Source organism: Corapipo altera, unplaced genomic scaffold (genome assembly GCF_003945725.1).
Source record: "Corapipo altera isolate COAL_440 unplaced genomic scaffold, ASM394572v1 61411, whole genome shotgun sequence".
NCBI lineage: Eukaryota > Metazoa > Chordata > Aves > Passeriformes > Pipridae > Corapipo > Corapipo altera.
This window is the reverse complement of record NW_020884875.1, coordinates 28723068-28736637: the sequence shown is the minus strand read 5'-3', so window position 1 is coordinate 28736637 and position 13570 is coordinate 28723068. Positions and strand designations below refer to the sequence as shown.

The window sequence follows — 13570 nt, the reverse complement described above, 5'->3', positions numbered from 1 at the left end:
AGAAGAGGATGCAGATCTAAAGGCTGGATGACCAGGTGACACAAGACCTGTGGCTCCAGGATCTCATTTCACAAGCTCTAAATTAAAATCTACTAACTGCTTGTGCTAATTTGTAATGAATATAAAGCGAAATCAGTTCTGTTTACATGGCTCCTGTCCTGAGCAATTCAGAAGCTGCCTGGTTCCTTGTGCGTTGCCATGGCACTGCAGATTAGCCGAGGTGACTGTCGATAGGGGGAGGCTGGAAAAAGTGCCTCTGGAAACCATTCCACATACCTTCATTAGATGATTTTCATTTAGATTATACTGAAACCTTGACCATTTGCCACGCAGACGTTTCCTCAGGCAAACATCACTGCATGGCTGGAAGTCCTACCACGTCCTTTTTTACAAGAACATGATTCAGGTGATTCAGGACTTCAGTTTTGAAGTCAAAATTCCATTTGTTGGCCTTCAGCATCATAATGGTTTACTTCTTCTTTCTTACATTTATTTCCATATCAGGGTTTTTAAAGAAACACTCATTTATTCATTTGGCATATCATTAATTTTTTCATTCATATGACACATTTGTCTCTAACAAAAGGCTAATCCTAGGGCTTGTTTCTAATAAAACAGTATTCTTCCTGAAATCACTGGAACACAACTGGAATCAACTGGAGCACAATCACTAATAAAAGGTAAAAGACAATGAAATAAACATGAATTATAAAGGTGGGTTTTCCTATAATCCCCCCATGAATTGCAAGTAATACACAACTAATACACTGTAACATTTATTTCCGTTTGGAGAGTGGACTTAGGTTTTTGAAATTATTATCAATTTATTTGCAATAAAAAGGAAGCAGAGGATTACAAATTGAGTTTCATACCTCGCTTGGTGAATAGCTTCTACCCACTCATCTCCATCAACTTCATCCTCACAACGGAGCTCCAGTGGCTTCTGCCCTTCATGGCCAAAGAGAACAGTAAAGTAATGCTGCAAATTAGAACAGGGGGAAAAAAGGAAGTTCAGAAACTCTTAAATAAAACAGATATATAAAATTAAGGAAAAAAACCCAACACAAACCCAACAACCCATACAGTAAAAGAAGAAAACAGCCACCAGAAGACTTTTTTATACTCAGCATAAAGCACTGTCAGCCCAAGGAAGACGTGTTTTAAGTTTTAGTCATGAAATAGAGATTGAAGTTGAAACTATCCTGAAAATATTGCCCCGTGTATCAAGGTAATAGCTTTCATGATACTTATTGTTAAGTTATTGTCCTTAAGCTTTCACATACAAGACAACAAAATACAATTCCCTAAACAGCTCCTACAGTCAAATACAATAATAGAAATACAATGGAGTGTCTGTAGCTCCTTCTTGCATTTTTTCACATAAAACTGTACCTGGCTGTATCTTATTCCTCACCTTTCCATAAGAACAAATACCTTTCTCAATCATCACACTCCCAAAACTTTTTTGCCCTTCTTTCAGGAAATCTCACCCATAACTGTCATTGCAACAACTTTTTGTTTTCACAAGAAAATGTTATTCACACAAAAATTGTCATATTCTTTGATGGTGTTTCTTGCATGAAGGGTCTTGCCCAAGGTGCATTCCAGAGAACACGAGATTTCAGAGAAGTTTATGCTTCTTTCAGAATGTACTATTAATAGTATTATCTAGTGAGGAGGGGAGAACCCTCAGTCACCTGCCTTAAATTCCATTTCACAAGGTTGCTTATTTACAACCTTATTTTGCATAGCTTGCATACCAACTTACAGCTGGGTAGCAAAATGAATTCTTCCAACTCAGGTAAAAATAGGTGAGAAAACAGTCTACCTAAACACACACCTGTAACTCCCCCAGGTGCCCTACATGCAACCATTAGGAATTCAGATGTTTCATGGGCAGTGGGACCAGTGAGAGACCTGCCCACACATAAAAACATCTGCTAATTGGGTTTGATGTTACTCAGGAGCTCTTCCTGCTAAACCAGATCTCTCACTTCTCACTACCCAGAACTGCTCAACCACTCTTCCACCTGTGAACAGGGAACCAAGTACAAACACACATGGCAGAGATTCCTGTCTACGGTCAGCAAATGCCCAACTCGCTCCAGTCAGCCAGCAAGGTGTATAATCTATGTGATCTGCATTCTCACATGCCTTTAGCATGTTTACAACAGTAAGAAACCTGAAGTGATGTCAATAAACACCCTTCTTTCCTGGGGACATCACCTTTACAAAACGTAGCTGTCTCTGAGAACACTCACATGCTCAGCTCCTTTTTGGGTAATGTGAGTAGGTAAGAGGTCATTCCATAAAGATAAAACTATTCATTTCTGCATGGTATTAATTTGCTAAACATTGTTACACATATACAAAACACTTTCCATGCAAAAACCACCAGCACTGCAGGATTGCAGACAGACACAACAGAAACAAGGCCAAATAAGAAGCAGCATTCACATTTAATAGGCTTTAAATAAGGAAGTTCAGATCCACTAAATTTCAGAAATAAAAAAACTCCAGGGCACAGATGAGGACTAATAAATCAGTAAAAGGACAATCTTATAAAACTGTGGGGTTTTGACAGTGCATATCACTTACACCTCAATGCTATGAATAGAAAAAAACCTTTTAATCAGGTCCATAGGATTCTCCATAGCAGTGAAAGATAAAAACTTTTATAACAATATAGTGCAGTTGAAAATAACCTACAGCACAGTGAAAAGTGCAGCAAGATTACACACAAATGTGCTCTGTTTATAGAGTGGAGTAGTCTATTTAAAAAAAAAAGTATATTTAAAGAGAAATCACACTGTTCAGTACTGCATATTATGTAACAAGTTATTTGCATTTCATAAAGCTGCTACATATAAAATTACAATAAAGACACAAGTGCAGAAAAGCACAGGATTTAATCTCATTGTGTGGGGATTTAAGTTAAAGGGAGAGACAATATTACAGTCCTCCCTACTTTTAAAGTGCCATAACTCAGACCCCTTTTGAGCAAGACTTGCGGTGATATCGTTGCAGAATTTAAACTTAGAGGTTTGCAGTAACTATGGTGATAGACAGGCTCTAAACACTTAGTTAGACCAAGAAAATACATAAATTTAAACCAACTTAGGGGGGCTACTACAGTAGGACTCGACTAAGTGGCAATTAAAGGTAAATTATAGAAGACATTTGTTTTTTGAAGCTACTTCTGAAATCATCCAAATCCTTCACCCCCTCAGACACACATTTTGCACTCAAGCATCAGTATAAACTATCACTTAATTTATCCAGAAGCATTCAGCTCTAGAACAAGTAAAATGTAAGAAAAATATCACAACATGCCTCTGAAAAGAATCTCTATCATCTTTGAATTATTTTTTTTAAATGAACATTGTTCATATAAAAAAACTGATTTACTATGAGAAAATAAGATGGTATCTGTGAGGCACTATTACATTATCCATTAAATGTTGTATGTGAGTGGGCCCATATATATAATTATATAGAGACATATATAATTTTAGCACTGCCATTCAATACTAAACAGTGCAGCTTCCATATACAGCAGTACAATACAGGTGAAAAACACCCTTCTGCATACACAGTAGTTTCTTGAAGTGGTAACAGTAAATATTTAAGAATTATACCACATATTTACATCAACTGCCTTCATCATCATCATCATCATTCATCATGTCTGTTGGATTAGCAGGCAGGCACTTGTGTTTCAAGTTCAGGCCATGGTTCAGCTGGACAATTTTGTTGTTGTTGTTTATTCTGAAAATCCCTGGACTCACAGAAGATAAGATGAACATTCTGTATTTTGACATAAAATAGAGGAAGTAATTTCATTTTAAGGTGTCCTTTCAGTATTCAGGTGCACACAAGCAAAATGTTAAGTCTTCATTTGAATAAAAAGATCTTTGGCTGAGTTCTCCAAGGTAAAGCTTGAGGGAAAAAAAGGAGAAGGAAAAAATACCTGGCACAGTTATGAAGGCATGACTGCCACTCAAGGAAAGAACAATGAGGTTAAGGTTTATCAAAAATATTGTTGTGTATCACTCCTCTGACTTGCACCTGGGGCTAATCAGTTCCTTCCTAAGATGAAAAGGAAAGACTAAGGAATGAGCTGACGGACACCTCTGCTCCAAAAACAAGACCAAAGCAAGATTAAGACCCTGAGTGAAAGAAGTCCAGTACCAGGGCATACTAATTGTGACTCTGGGCTCCCCCTGACAGCAGCTCACTCTGCAACTCTGCCCTTGTAAAACTGCCCAAATGATGGTAAATTCAAAATAAGACAGCAAAAGCTCTGAAGGGGACATGCCTTCCAAAGGGAAAAACAAGCATTATTCTGGTTTAAAAAAAAAAATAAAAAAAATCAATCAAACAAACAAATTCCCACCAACAAAAACCGTAACAAACAAACACACCAAAAAACCAACCAACCAACAAAAAAACCCCATGAACAAACAAAAAAAACCTCAACACAAATGATACATGCCCTGTGACAGAAACACTACTTTTAAGACCACTGAGGAAGAGCCTTCACCAACACAGTCACCCCTAAAACTTAACTTCCTCGCAGTAAAATGATGCTCCCCTTGGACTGTCCAGGCCATCTGCTGTTCATGGAGTGAAAGTCACACTGACACAGGCAGCACTCTCTCCAAGGCACAGGGACAACCCACAGCTCATTCTCCTCCCTCCACCTCATGTGAAACCCCAAAGGACGTCTCTCCTGTCCCTCACCTCCTACCCCCTGATAACTCCATGTCTGTCCCCTTGGTTACTCCTTTCCATACCCCAGCACCTGTAGAAACCTGATGTGTCTTTTCCATTTGTAAATTAGTGATGATGCTTTGAAACACTCGTTACTGAAAAACCAGAGGACCAAGAGGACCCAGAACTTCCCACGGTGGTGCTTATCCCTGTCACAGTCAGAGTTGCTGCTCCCCTGGACAACACTGCTTGACAATTCTGCTGCAGCTCCTGCCTTCAGCTCCTCCTAAATTTGGTCAGCACTGAATGTCCAGACGGAAAAGCTTACCCTGGAGAAAAGATGCCTGTGTCGACAGTGGTTTTGTTATCTTATCCTCCCATCAGCACATATCAACATGTAAATTGTGCTTTGAAGGACACCAAGGTGACAACCAAATTGTGTTGTATTGTGGGTTTGCAAATGATTATACTGTGGTAATAACTACTTGCACCTGAACTGCTCTTCTCTAAACTTTACTTACTAAACTTAATAAAATTTTAAAATCATATACTATAGAAATACTATTTTTAAAACTTAATTGTGGTGCGACATCACTAGATGCCATTTCCTGATTTTTCAGTGATTTATTGCACACTCTTGTTTTTTTCATTCAAGCCAGGACTTTGAGGGTAAGTTAAAAAGAAAATTCCAAGCATCAGTATTGGTAAGAATGGAAATTTCAGATGCAAAGGAGTGGTGAAAAATTTGTCTGTGTCTTTTGTACCAAGATTGCTACAAAAAAAAATTAAGAGCCTTAACAAAAGCCTGTCTTCAATGTGAGGCATGAGGAACACCTTAATCGTTTGACGTGTTTGTTACCTGGTGTTTACAAGGGCACATTACAAACCTTTGATGCTGAAAAAGGTGGCAGAAGTGATTAATTAAAATTTAGGATGACAAGCTAAAAATACTTCTTGACTTCTAAAGACATTTTCATTTCGGAATGTGGAAGCCTGTATGCAATCTGAAGTGTTAGTAAATTACTAGGAAAAAAAGAACAATCACTGCAGCAATTGAAAACTGCTCAATAATCCCAGGAGGAAAAGCAGCAAACTGCATTCTAAATCAAAGCAACTTATGCTACTCAAGGACACATTAACTCATCAAGTTTTCAGATGTGTTCTACTGATAGTATTTCACCCATCTTCTCAAATACAAAACATGACGTATTCTGTATCTCTTACATCCTGGGGAAAGGGAAGGAAACAAAGTAAATATGCTTGGAAGAAGGCAGAATCTCTAGAAGTGAACAAGTACAAAAAGATGAGGGTATCAAGGTGAAGGAAATGTTTGAGGGAGAAGTCAGCAATCACTCATGGAGAAAGACTATTTACAAGAGTATGTAATGATAGGACAAAAGGAAATGGCTTCAAGTTGCCAGAGGACAGGGTTAGATGGGATATTAGGGAAGAAATTCTTCCCTGTGAGGGTGGTGAGGCCCTGGTACAGGTTGCCCAAAGAAGCTGTGGTTGCCCCATCCCTGGAAGTGTCCAAGGCCAGGTTGGATGGAGCTTCGAGAAACCTGCGCTAGTGTAAGGTGCCCCTGCCCATGGCAGGGGGTGGGACTGAATGGACTTTAAGGTCCCAATCACTCTGTGATTCTGTGGTCATTGGATCAACAGCTTGTTAGTGGGAAGGAGAGTGTTGTACCTTGAGCCAAGGGAGCATAAATGCATGGGCTGGATTTTCCCACATCTTGAGACTTGCTGTGCCACTGCTACTCAGAAGAAATTTGCAGCCTATTGTTCTTAAATTAGCATGAGAATGGAATAATGGCAGGAGTAGCAATTTTTTAAAAGTTTCCAGGGAGATCTACCGAGCCAATACACCAATTGGTAGAAGCTATAATAAGAGCAGGATTAGTGGACATCAGAATTAACAAGATGTACTTGGGAACAGTCAGAACGGCTTTTGTAAAAGGATGCCATCTCTTCTAAACCCAGAAGCTGAAAATAACTGGAAACTTAAAGTCATCTTAGAGGACAGGGAAAGGATAGTAAAATATGCACCTGAATTCATGCCTTCCCCAGCATGTCCTCATGGCCAAGGTGCGAAACAGGTTATTAAACTGGTTGGACCTTTGGTCCACCCAAATAAAGCCATTCTCATAGTTTTGCTAATTAAACTTCCCTTGGCGGTATGAGAGTCTTTTAAATCGTTCAAATTGCTTTGCACTTCATTATAAACAAGATACTTGCATTAAGTGCTGGCTCTTACTAATTGTCTGGGGTATTTTTTCCTTATTTTGGGTTTGATTTTGGTTCTTTAAAAAAAAATAAAGAGATAATTTGCAAAACTGGTAGAGAGCCACTGGAATATTTCAGGTTCTGTGTTTCTTTGTGGTGACACTTTGGGATTAAGAGGGTTTTTTTACCATCTTAATGTTACATGACCTTCCCTGGCAAGTAGAAATCTGGTATTTCTAGAGGTAAATGAGAATAAGGGTTTTATGTGCTAAGAACACACTAGAAGACATTGATTTGGATTTCCATCTCCCACATTGTGGAGAGTCAGAGGTGGGCTTTAGTGTCTGCTCTGGCTTTGGTTTCAATCTGGACAAATAGATACTACTTTATATTGGATGGCAGATGAGATGGCTCGATGTATTCTCTCTAACAAATACTGGATTAATCAAGTTATAATCTGCTCCATAAAATCTACTCTGAAATCTGACAGTGAATCACCTTCCTGAGCCATCCTGCAAATATTGCCCGGGCCGAGAACAACAGCATTCTGAGGTAATTATATTTAAATATGCATACAGCAGTTTTTGAATTAGGGGGATTATACATAAATGTACCTTGTTTTATAAACTCTTAAAAAATACCACACCCAACCTTCATACAAAACAGAAATCAAGGAATACATAAAGGTCACTGAAGATTAATCCTCAGACAACTCTGATGACTTGCATTGAAATTACACCAAATTACAATGGTTATAGTATTTGTTTTCATGGATGAGAGACTCAGGCTAATATAGCCCCCATAGCTCTATTTCCAATGCAGACCATTTGTACTTCCATGGCAGTTTATCAATAGGGAAAAATTCTACCACATAAAAGGGAATTTCACAAAGTAAAGCCCATAGGAAATAGATACAGCACAGTAAGTGCATCTAAATTATTCACAAATAATAAACTGAACACAGGTACTATCATCTCAAAGTGCATTTGACACTGTCCAGTGGTAATTTCCTGCCAGAAACTACAAGCCACTGGCTTGTTAGGGACTTGAAAGGCAATGCCCGTTTATTCACCAGTAAACACTCACAGTGTTCCCAGAACTGTTGCCTTTCTGCACATCCTCAGCATCTCCTCCCACATGAACTGAGGTCTCCTGGGACTGGCACTGATACATCTCTGCATCTGATTTCCTCAGGTGACTGATGCTGTGCCCTGAAGACACTTTCTACTGATTGAATTCTTAAAAAGTGAGAAGTATTTTCTATAAGCCATAGCCAAACCAAACCTGCCTAAACCAGGAGACAAACAAAATTACTCCAAATACCTTATGGTATACATAGGTATCCTTCTTACCACCCTCAGTACCATTCCTATGATACTGATTTTCCCTAACACTTTGAAAAGGACACAGCACTCAGGTCTGCTGTTCACACTTAGCAGTAAAACATCTACATTTTAGCTCCCATTTGTTGCCTCAGATCCGTTCTAGTCTTCAGTATCCTTATAATATATTCCTTATGCTGGCAAAGGAAAAATCATTTCCTGGGAGACAGTTAGTTTTAATCACAATTTGAGACATTTTCAGGATATACACCTGTATGTGGAGACTTCAACAAATGATCAGGTACATGTTGGGACCTTGATCTCCTGCAATGAAATGTTTGCAGCTCAAATGATGAAAAAGAAGCACATAAATCCCATTATCCCTCTTGATGACCTAATTCTGCATGTAGGGCTGGGAGTACAGTCCCTCGTTTCTTGTTCCTACCCCCATTTCAGTGTGTCAGTAGCTTCCATTGGGGCCAAATTTTTGGGAATAAACAGTTCAGCCAGTTCAATTTCTGGTCCGTCCTCAAGCATAGCACAGCTAAAGAGAATCAGGACTGCAGCCCTAGCACATAACTAAGCACAGTACAGATAGATTAGTAGAAAAATGTGACGTTCAAAGCAACAAAGGATGGACTGATGGGGGAAACGCACAGAAAAAGACTACAGGTATTACTGTAATCAGTGGCAGTGTTATATGTTTTTCAGGACTTCAACTTTCTGTGTTTTGCTTTTTTTTTTTTACCCTGTCTCATTAATTCACCATTCTTCACAACCCTGACCTTTCTCCATGTACTGACAGCCATTCCATCCTTGTCCAAAGAACAGCCAGAATCCCTGCTCTCCAGCCTTCTTCTCTGAAAGCCAAAAGGAACATTTATAAACTTCTATTCTGATTATTTATCTAATACAGACCAGAAAAATCTCTCTAGAGAGCTCTTGCATCAAACATACAGGACCAAGGTGAAACATGGACCCTCCATCAATCCTAACATAAAAAGTAACGAAAAACCTTCCTGAGCCCAAGTTCAATTGTTCTAGATAATACATTACCCTCACTGCTAAAAATATGCAGCTTCATTTTAAAAAATGAATAAACAGCTAACTAATGAAATTATATAAAGAGGCCTATTTTGAAGATTGCATCCATACAGTGTGCAATGCAGGAGTGGATCCTGGGTTCCTCAGTAAACACCATCATATATGCACAAAAATAAAAAATAACCCCCCCAAAAAGATAAAAAAGGTATACCTACCCTAAGTCATGCTCACAAACAAATTCTACAGAGCAAGTAATTTTGAAGTATTAATTTCCAGGAAACATTATTTGGCTGGCTTTCGAATTATATTCTGAATATATGCGAACACCAGATTTGACATTTTTAAAGCTCTTTACAGACAGTAACTAATCTTCAAACTCCTCTACAAGGTAAGAATTATGGTGCCCATTTTAGACACAAGGATATGTGCAAAGATGCCCAAATATAGATCTGCTGAAAAGAGTTCAATTCTAGATCGCTATAAACAGAGCTTCTCTCGCTGAAGTGAGCCAACACATGACAAGAGGGAAGCAAGAATAAGAAGTCAGCACATCCTAGACCTTGTTACATCTCTGTTATATATAATAATTTCTATCTATAAACATTTTCAGAAAAAAACCCAAATACTCAAATTTCAAGAAACTGCAGCAATCTGTGAGATGAGGTACAAGACTGAACAGTCACACACCAGCACCAGAGATTGCCAGGGCTCTGATGAAAAAAAAGATACCACTGCAAAGAGCCACATACAATGTTTTCATGAAACCTGAATGATTTTATGGGAAAATGTCTTTTTGTTGCCTCCATCCTCTCTGACAGCCATACTCTGCCCTAAGGAGTTGGAGCCTGTTTATAACCTTGTAAAAAAACGGCAAGAAAAGCAACAGAACCTGGTTTTAAGCAAGAGGTTATTCCAAAAGCAGAAGCCTGGACCTCCATCTTCCACTTGCTCACACTCGACCAAAAGGAGTACTGGCTGGTCTGCCCACTGGACTGAACTCAGGAGGACTGAGAAGGACATTCCAGAAGTCCATGAAACTCCACAGAGCTGAACACAGCGCTCTGTAACCATATCTCACACAGAAACAAATTCTTCATTAAAAATACATTTCCCAACCTTGTCCCTAAGGACTGTGAGCAGAAAAGTGGTGCTTAGCCACTTAGGGAACTAGAACTCCATCTATTAGCTCACCTGGATGTTCAAAACCACTAGGTGATAGTTTGGGCTACTCTACTAAACCCCTCAGTATGTGGGTTTCACTGAGATACACAGAGAGATAAAATGTCTCAGGATATAAAAGATCCAGTGACTGAGTCCTGTCATACCTCAACCACTAAAAAATGTTTGGATCAAACTTCTGTGACATTTCTGCACACACTCTTGAGACTACTATCCTTTAAATTCTCCAAGTTTTCAATTAAAAAAAAAAAAAACAACAAAAAACCAAAACCCAAACTAAAACTAACAAACAAAACAAAATACAAACAAAACCAAACCAACCAAACAAACAAAAAAGCACCTCACCTTGGCCAAGCACCAATTAAGATTCAGTCCTTATGACAATCCTTCCCTAATCCTCAGGAGTATTATTTCAACTTCTGACTGTCCATTGTCAACCTCTGGTTTTGTACAAGGATTCACTGAAATTTCCTTAACTGCTGACACTGTTGTACCAGTAAGCCAAAAATACTCCAAGCAACTAACCCACCTTGCATATTTTAACAAAAGTCTCACAATGACAAGAGTGTTACAGCCAGTAATGTTTTATATGAAGGATAAGAACTGAATTGTACTACAGTAATGGAGAGCTGAAAATCAGTTTCCAAAATTTGGCTGGAGATTGCAGAAATGTGTTCATGGTTTGGGTAAAATAAAAATTATTTTCAGGCTATAAAAGCAATAGAATTACACATGGAATCCACATTTTATAATATTTGCTGTCAAAGACCCACTTAAGCATACATTTAGTTTTCAATAATTTACCCAACTGGAACTACATTATGTGTTTTCTTTTCAGGTTTTTGCTAATATCTCTCAAATTACATTAGCTGTGCTACACTCAATAGATTAGTAGCAGAGACTTTGAAATTTATGCAGTGTAAAGTCCTTTAAGCACACAGCCATTATAACTGATTTTTCACCCAAATTAGTGTCATGCATATAGCAAAGGACATGTTGAAGTTCCCTTTGTAAGTAATTCAACAATTACTCACATTCTCTAATAATACGATAGAAGCAATTCACATCTTTTAGACAATGGCTGGATTTTTGTTCCCCTACAAGTTGGTTGTGAATGCTCTGGTTTTAATCATGCTTGTCATTCCACCACTATTAATCAAAGAACAAAGTTGGTATGAGAAAGTAATAGGAAGTTACTTGGAGTAGAAAACATACTCTATTTCTTTCTCATTAAACACATTTCTATTCACACATGGCCAAGATTGTGCTGGGCCACTCTTTACATCCATTGGCAGGACCTTCCACTCATTCAAACACCAAGATCACTTTGACTGAATGTCTGAGTATGAGATGTGAAAGGGGCTTAAAGCAAGTACACTAAAAGGAGTTACGAAATCACAGAAACATAGAAACATGGAATCGTTTATGCCAGAAAAGACCATTGAGTCCAAGCCTTAACCCAGCACTGCCAAGGCCACCACTGACCATGTCCTCAGGTGCCACATGCACATGACTTTTAAATCCCTCCAGGGATGGGGCTTCACCTCTGCCCTGGGCCACTGCGCCAGGGCTTGACGACCTTCTCAGTGAAGAAATTTTCCCAACATCAAACCTTGTGAAGGAGCAAGATTCAGGATGGGAGCGGTTTCAGGAGTGGAAAAAGTCACACAGCAATTGGAAGGACTTTATTATACGAACTTTACAGTTCTTATGTGTTTATAAATATATACATTGTATGTTTCCCCCGGGACTTGTATTTCCCGGGCATGCCCAGGCATGCCTGCTTCCCTGCTTCCCTCTCTGATAGGCTGAAGAAGCTGCAGAGAGGAGACAGTTGCCATTCACCCTTTCCTTCCCCAGTTCCTCCCACGTTCCTCCCCCTTCCTCTGTGTCCCTACCCCGATTCGTTTCCCTGGTTGTCTGTTTCATGCTCCACCCTATTTTCTGGTGCATTCCACGCCAGAGTTTATAAAACTCTTGTGCACCTCCATTAAACTTGGCATTGCATCACGACCCCAAACCTTCTCAGACTGTTTGTGCAGTGCTGCGGCCTTCTCCCCTCCCCCCTTTGGACCACAGCAAAACCTGACTCTCCACTGGCACAGCTTGAGGTAGTTTCCCCTTGTCCTGTCCCTTGTCCCCTGGGAACAGAGCCTGACCTCCCCCTGGCTCCACCCTCCTGTCAGGAGTTGCAGAGACGAAGGTCCCACCTGAGCCTCCTTTTCTCCAGGCTGAGCCTCCCAGCTCCGTCAGCCACTCCTAGTGCTCCAGACCCTTCCCCCAACTCCATTGTCAAATTACTTTCAGACACCCGTTTACTGATAATACACTTCCATCAACTCCTTTTCCCTTAGAGCTATGACAACTCTGGGTGTCGAGCAATTTCTATCATGAAATTTGTGCATTTTTGCACAATGTCTTTACAGAAGGATTAATGATAGAAAAGTTGAAGAACCTCTTTATTCGTGCTAGGTATGAGTTTTCTATCTGATGAGCATATTCTGGCATGGTGTTGGTTAATCCTGATCTCTGGAAGTATCCTTCTGCTAACTGAGAGATTTCCAGATGTTCTGAAACTCCTAGGTGACAACAGCATTTGTCACTACTGGTTCTTCTGAGATCATGCTCAGGATAAGGTGTGTGCATTATGATTTGATTCTCTAAGCAATGCAGCTCATTAGGGCATTTCATATTACACACATTTAAATAATACCACTTAATTGGTATTATTTAATGCCATTTTCTTTCACAGACTTTCCAAAATACTTTCTGCAGCAAGTCAACAATTACCAGTGCAGATATGTAACAAAGCTGGCAAGGGCAAAGCAGGGCTGCGTTTCATGAGATTTGGACACGATGGTCACATGTCACCTCCCTGCAAGGCACAGGTGAGTGAGAATCAAGAGTGATTCTGAGCTGGCATCACCATTTTGGGGAAGACAGAGTTACAGAAGGGAGAAAGCGGGGGCAGTAAAGTACAGGCATTACTTTTACTCTCCCGGAAGAGAGCAAATTGTATGCAGAACAATGGGATTTTCTGTTCATTTTCCACAAAGAGAATATTTTATGTTCCTCCTTCTTATGCA

At 39.4% G+C, this 13570-nt stretch overlaps 1 protein-coding gene across 3 annotated transcripts in view; it reads right to left on the bottom strand.

Annotated features, from left to right (window-relative positions):
• The window catches only part of RASGRF2 (Ras protein specific guanine nucleotide releasing factor 2), a 116339-nt gene that overhangs the window by 79114 nt on the left and 23655 nt on the right, over window positions 1–13570 (bottom strand). For all 3 annotated transcript variants that reach the window (XM_027634818.1, XM_027634819.1, XM_027634817.1), the window contains exon 2: window positions 873–979. In XM_027634818.1, the coding sequence (XP_027490619.1) occupies window positions 873–979 (107 nt within the window). The remainder of the gene's footprint in view (window positions 1–872; window positions 980–13570) is intronic.